At 44.0% G+C, this 6,297-nt stretch overlaps 1 protein-coding gene across 1 annotated transcript in view; it reads right to left on the reverse strand.

The window, feature by feature from the left end:
* Window positions 1–859: 859 nt before the first annotated feature.
* LOC308175309 (glutaminyl-peptide cyclotransferase-like protein) overlaps window positions 860–6,297 on the reverse strand; it is a gene marked incomplete at both ends in the record, with an annotated part of 7,459 nt that continues 2,021 nt past the window's right edge. Inside the window, one exon of the mRNA XM_080550998.1 lies at window positions 860–895. Within this exon, the coding sequence (XP_080407124.1) occupies window positions 860–895 (36 nt within the window). The remainder of the gene's footprint in view (window positions 896–6,297) is intronic.

The following is a 6,297-nucleotide window of genomic DNA, read 5'->3' on the forward strand; positions in this document are numbered from 1 at the left end:
GATGGCCCACAACATCTGGTCCCCTTCGTCTCCACCTTCTCCCCCGCCTCTCGTAGACTAAACTGCAACATCAAAAACTGTTTTTTAAGGGTACAGGAGGTTATGGAACCCTTGAACAATTTGAAAGTTTTAGCAGCATATAGAAGAAATAAAAATCTGAAGGATCTCCTTGTACATGCCTCCTTAAGTCGGAGTGTTAAAGATAAATATAAATCACATTTCAAACAGTTGAAGTTTCTCAAAAATCAGTATACTGACCTGGGCGCACCGGTGTGGCAGACCGTGGGGCCTGAGTCTTCTAATCTGGTTTACAGTATCCAGTGTGGAACATGTGGGAGACTGTATATTGGACAGACCAAGAACAGACTGTACTGTACACGCACTTTAGGAGACATGGGAGCACCAACTTGCTCATAGCGGGATTGGAGTCGGGTACGAGGTGGTCCAGAGCACAAAGGCTCGCCAGAGAGAGACAGTGGATTAGAAAATTAGGTACTGTCGATCCTGGGGGGCTGAACGAATTGGATCATTAAAATGATGAGAGGAGAAGTGGGGAACTTGAACGGGAGGGAGACTGAAAGAGGGAGAACGCCCTTATTTATTTATATTTTATATTGTATGTGTATGTGTGATGGTTTAGGATCATTTATGAGGTGGAGGCGTTATGGATTGAGACCCCCCTCAATACTTGAGTTGTTACCAGCACTTATTTTTAGCACTTTTATTATTGGCGGGATCTTCCTCATTCAAAATATCCACGCCCCCCGGCCCCCATCTTCCCTCTATGGATCCGAATTTTGTGACCTCTGTACCTACCTCCATCTTGCAGTTAGGGCATGTTGGTACCCACCGGAGACCCTCAGTTGTGGATGGTGTTGGTCACCAGTAGTTTTTCCTGAAAACCAGAGGAAGTTTTAGTTTATAAGAGTGAGAAGTTACAGTTAATATGTTCCTGTATATCGGATATGAAATAAAGAGGATTGTAGAATATTTACCTACTACTTACCTGGAAGCGGAATGCTTACCTGTATCACAGACCTAGGAAAAGTAGAACATTTATCTATCACCTCACCTGGGACCGAATTTTGAAAAAGAAAGGAATTGAAAAATGAAACAATAACAATAGGAAATGAGGATACCTACCTGTGGATACTTACCAGTGGAAGGGTGGTGGAGGGAGTCCTGCTGTGGATCTAAAGCCGAGATGGAAGAGGTGAAGTTAGTTCCCCAAAAAAACAGGATGATTTGTGAGCCCGTGCTTTGGCCAGCCTTTGGGCTGGCAACATTCCCCTTACCTAACCTGCCAGTGCCACATGCCTGAGCTACTTACCTAACTTCCATGGTGTTGCAAAAACTTTGAAAAAAATGTTTCATTTCCAAAGGAACCCCAGACTTTATATTAAGCTGTTGGAATCAGAGGTCTGGAGTATCCTGGAAAAGCTACACTATTTTGGGGATAGTATAGGAGTGTAGTAAAACTATTTTGGTTTATGAATCTGGGACCCCTTAACATCATTATTTGATTTTTTCAAATTATCATTTCATTTCCCCACTCTATTAGACAAAATCACTCTATTAGACAAAATCACTCTATTAGACAAAATCACTCTATTAGACAAAATCACTCTATTAGACAAAATCACTCTATTAGACAAAATCACTCTATTAGACAAAATCACTGTATTAGACAAAATCACTCTATTAGACAAAATCACGCTATAATTAGTCGCTACTTGGTTTTCAGGTGTGGATTCCCCCCCCCTCCTTTTTTAAACTCATCCCCTTCCTTTTTCTATTTAAACTTCCTCTTCCTGGTTCACTCTTCAATTCTCCCTGATGAAGGCACAGTGTGCCGTAAACGTTGGAGCTTTTTCTTTCTTTTAAGCCTTTTATGATATCAGTCTTGCTTGACTTTTTAAAAAAAACATTCTTGAGAGGTTGGGACAGAACCCATATCTACCTTTTAAATTAATTATTCCTGTCAGTAGTTTGCACAAATAATTTTGTACAAACAAATTGCCTTTGCACATGGTTGGGGGATGGGGAAATTAAGTCTCTCCAAATGTTGAGACTCTCTTACACATTGAGTGTGGTGTGTGTGTGGAGTGAGTTTTGCACTTTTAAAGCACCTTGTGTGTTTCTTCAAATCACACTTATCATTAATCATTAGTTATGATAGTATAAAATGAGTATAGGAAAATAGAATATCATAAAAGCAGGTACAAAATGGTTGTTAGTACATAGGTAAAAATAAGCAATCTACAGCACTTTCTCTTGTCACAAAGGATTGGGGGACTTTTAAAGTGATTAGACGCTGTGGTCAAGGTGAGGTCCTCACTAGGCCTACAGAATACTACCATGGCTATTTCAGTAATTTATTGATGTACACAGAAATGGTCCAGATGATTTGGAGCATCTATGAATAAATTACATAACTACATACATATTACTATGCATAAAGTAACAGAAACATTATCTTTTTCTTTCTTTTAGCCTTTTATGATATCAGTCTTGCTTAGTATATGATACCTTTAACAGGCAGAACTGCACAGGCCCGTTTACACCCAATAGTGCTGATTGGGACAAGCTCACTCATTTTAAAGTGAGTGTGAAAGAGTGAGTGTGTGAGTGTGAAAGAGAGAGTGAGTGAGTGAGTGAGTGAGTGAGAGAGCTGAAAGAAGGGAACATCTCTAGTGTTTGTGATGCTAATGGCCGCCATCTTTGCTATCTCCTCATAGTGTTTGTGATGCTAACGGCCGCCATCTTTGCTATCTCCTCATAGTGTTTGTGATGCTAACGGCCGCCATCTTTGCTATCTCCTCATAGTGTTTGTGATGCTAACGGCCGCCATCTTTGCTATCTCCTCATAGTGTTTGTGATGCTAACGGCCGCCATCTTTGCTATCTCCTCATAGTGTTTGTGATGCTAACGGCCGCCATCTTTGCTATCTCCTCCGGTCATCAACCCAGGAGAAGAAGATCCTCATCTTATCTATCATCATCTTTATCATCCTCCTGGCCTTAAACACGACTAGACTAGTGTGATGTAATATTGTGTTACTAGAAATGCGGTTTAGTATAGTACAGGATAGCCTTTAGCTATGCTAGTTGTTGTGCTAGGCTAGTTGGTTGACTGTGTTCTAATGCACACTCTTTCATTCTGGGCGGATGAAGCAGGTGAAGTCAGCATGGAGCAGCTGCTGGTCGAGGTACACCCCGTCACCACTGGTGTCCCAGCGGACAGATAGGTTTTGGGGGTCCTCGACACGACGCCACAGCTTAGCGAGCCAGGAGTTGGCTCTTAATTGGTCCATTATATCTGTTGAGAAACAAAAAATAGTGGACAGAAGTTCACTATAATACATGAAATCAGAAAGCCTAAATGACGTGTAATTCTGGAAATAGCACGGAGTTTGACCTGGAAGACGCCGACCAAAGGCCTGTGGTCTGAGGTCTTAATCGCTGTACAACTCTTGTACTAGGTGGCCATGCACTGAGTCCTGAATAATCATATATAATAATAATAATAATAATAATAATAATGCATTTTATTTATAAAAGCACTTTACATATAAAATCTCAGAGTGCTTACAACACAGTAGATAAAGCAATAAAAACATTCAATTAAAAGGCTAAAAAAAGGCTCTATTAAAAAGGTGGGTTTTAAGGCCCCGTTTAAAAGCATCCACAGACTGTGGTGCCCTTAGGTGGTCAGGGAGAGCATTCCACAGCCTGGGAGCAGCCGAGCAGAAGGCCCGATCTCCCATCGTGCGGAGCTTGGTCCTGGGGGTCTTGAGGAGGTTGGTGGCAGTAGAACGGAGGGTGCGTGAGGAGGTCTGAGGGGTATGGAGGAGTTCCTTGAGGTAGGGGGGGGGCAGTTCCATGGATGCACTGGTGGGTGAGGAGGGAGACCTTGAATTCAATTCTGAGGGAGACGGGGAGCCAGTGAAGTGATTTGAGGATGGGGGTGATGTGATCATATTTGCGCACCCTCATCAGGATCCTAGCAGCGCTGTTCTGGATGTATTGAAGTTTCTGGAGGCAGCTGCTAGGAATCCCGATGAGGAGTGCGTTGCAGTAGTCCAGTCTGGAGGAGACAAAGGCGTGGATGAGCTTCTCTGCATCTGCCAGAGTGAGTGCAGGACGGAGTTTGGCGATGTTCCTTAAGTGAAAAAAAGCTGTTTTGGATATATGTTTGATGTGGGTCTCAGAGGTGAGGTGAGGGTCCATTTTGACGCCCAGGTTGGTAACAGATGAGGAGAGGGGAATGTTCTGGCCAGAGAAGGTGATGCTGGTGATGGTGGATGACCAGTACCAGTGTACTAAAGCACCAGAGTACCAGTCGATACTTCCTCCCCTTTAATAATACCAATTGGTATTGTATTTTATATGGTTGGAAAGCCTGATTAGTCACTTTTACAACGAGGTACAACTTGTTAGGATCATGCATTCGTGGAATGAGCAACACAGCTAAACGTGTGGGTAGCGGCCCAATAAAAATGTGCCAAAATCCCCTGCAATATTGTTCTGTTGGTATTCACTCTCGTTTTGAGCTTCAAGTGCTGGCAGGTGTATGTCAGTCACAGGTGTGTGACTGGCACCTGAATGGCACCTAATTGACAGGAATGATATTCTGGGGCCAGTGGCGATCCCATATGTCCAGAATCTGGGACCTAACTCCATCCTCCAGGATGACAACGCTCGCCCCCACAGAGCCAGGATCATCACAGAGCACCTCCAGAATTTGGGAGTGGAGAGGGTGGAATGGCCTGCCGTGAGTCCAGACCTCAACCCAATTGAACACTTGTGGGATCAGCTTGGGCGTGCTGTATGTGCCAGAGTGACCAACGCAACCATGTTGGCTGACTTGCGGCAAATCCTAGTTGAGGAATGGGATGCCGTCCCACAGCAGTGTGTGACCAGGCTGGTGACCAGCATGAGGAGGAGGTGCCAAACTGTTGTGACTGCGTATGGATCTTCCACACACTACTGAGGTCCCCGAAAAAAAATGGCCAATGTGTGTTGTTTTTTCCTTATTACAAAACGAGAGTGAATACCAACAGAAGGGGATTTTGGCAAATATTTTTGGGCCGCTACCCACACGTTTAGCTGTGTTGCTCATTTAATTTAATTTCTTTCCTCGTTCATGCACACACAGCACCCAATATTGTCAGAAAAACACAGACTTGTAGACATTTTTGCAGATTTATTACAAAATAAACACTGAAATATCACATGGCCATAAGTATTCAGACCCTTTGCTCAGTATTTAGTAGAAGCACCTTTTTGAACCAATACAGCCATGAGTCTTCTTGGGAATGATCCAACAAGTTTTTCACACCTGGATTTGGGGATCTTTTGCCATTCCTCCTTGCAGATCCTCTCCAGTTCTGTCAGGTTGGATGGTGAACGTTGGTGGACAGCCATCTTCAGGTCTCTCCAGAGATGCTCAATTGGATTTAAGTCAGGACTCTGGCTCGGCCATTCAAGAACATTCACAGAGTTGTTCTGAAACCACTCCTTCGTTATTTTAGCTGTGTGCTTGGGATCATTGTCTTGTTGGAAGGTGAACCTTCGGCCCATTCTGAGGTCGTGTACACTCTGGAAATGTTTTTTGTCCAGGATATCAATGTACTTGGCTGCATTCATCTTTCCTTCAATTGCAACCAGTCGTCCTGTCCCTGCAGCTGAAAAACACCACACAGCATGATGCTGCCACCACCATGATTCACTGTAGGGGTGGCATTAGGCAGGTGATGAGCAGTGCCAGGTGTTCTCCACACATACCGCTTAGAATTAAGACCAAAAAGTTCGATTTTGGTCTCATCAGACCAGAGAATTTTATTTCTCAGAGTCTGGGAGTCCTTCAGGTGTTTTTTGGCAAACTCGATGCGGGCTTTCATGTGTTTTGCACTGAGGAGAGGCTTCCGTCGGGCCACTCTGCCATAAAGCCCCGACTGATGGAGGGCTGCAGTGATGGTTGTCTTTCTAGAACTTTGTCCCATCTCCCCGCTGCATCTCTGGAGCTCAGCCAGAGTGATCTTTGGGTTCTTCTTTACCTCTCTCACCAAGGCTCTTCTCCCCCGGATGCTCAGTTTGGCCGGACGGCCAGTTCGAGGAAGAGTCCTGGTCGTCCCAAACTTCTTCCATTTAAGGATTATGGAGGCCACTGTGCTCTTAGGAACCTTAAGTGTAACAGAATTTTTTGTTGTAGCCTTGGACAGATCTGTGCCTTGCCACAATTTTGTCTCTCAGCTCTTCAGTCAGTTCCTTCGACATCATGATTCTCATTTGCTCT

This window comes from Nansenia antarctica (genome assembly GCF_963989245.1).
Source record: "Nansenia antarctica genome assembly, contig: SCAFFOLD_59, whole genome shotgun sequence".
Lineage (NCBI taxonomy): Eukaryota > Metazoa > Chordata > Actinopteri > Argentiniformes > Microstomatidae > Nansenia > Nansenia antarctica.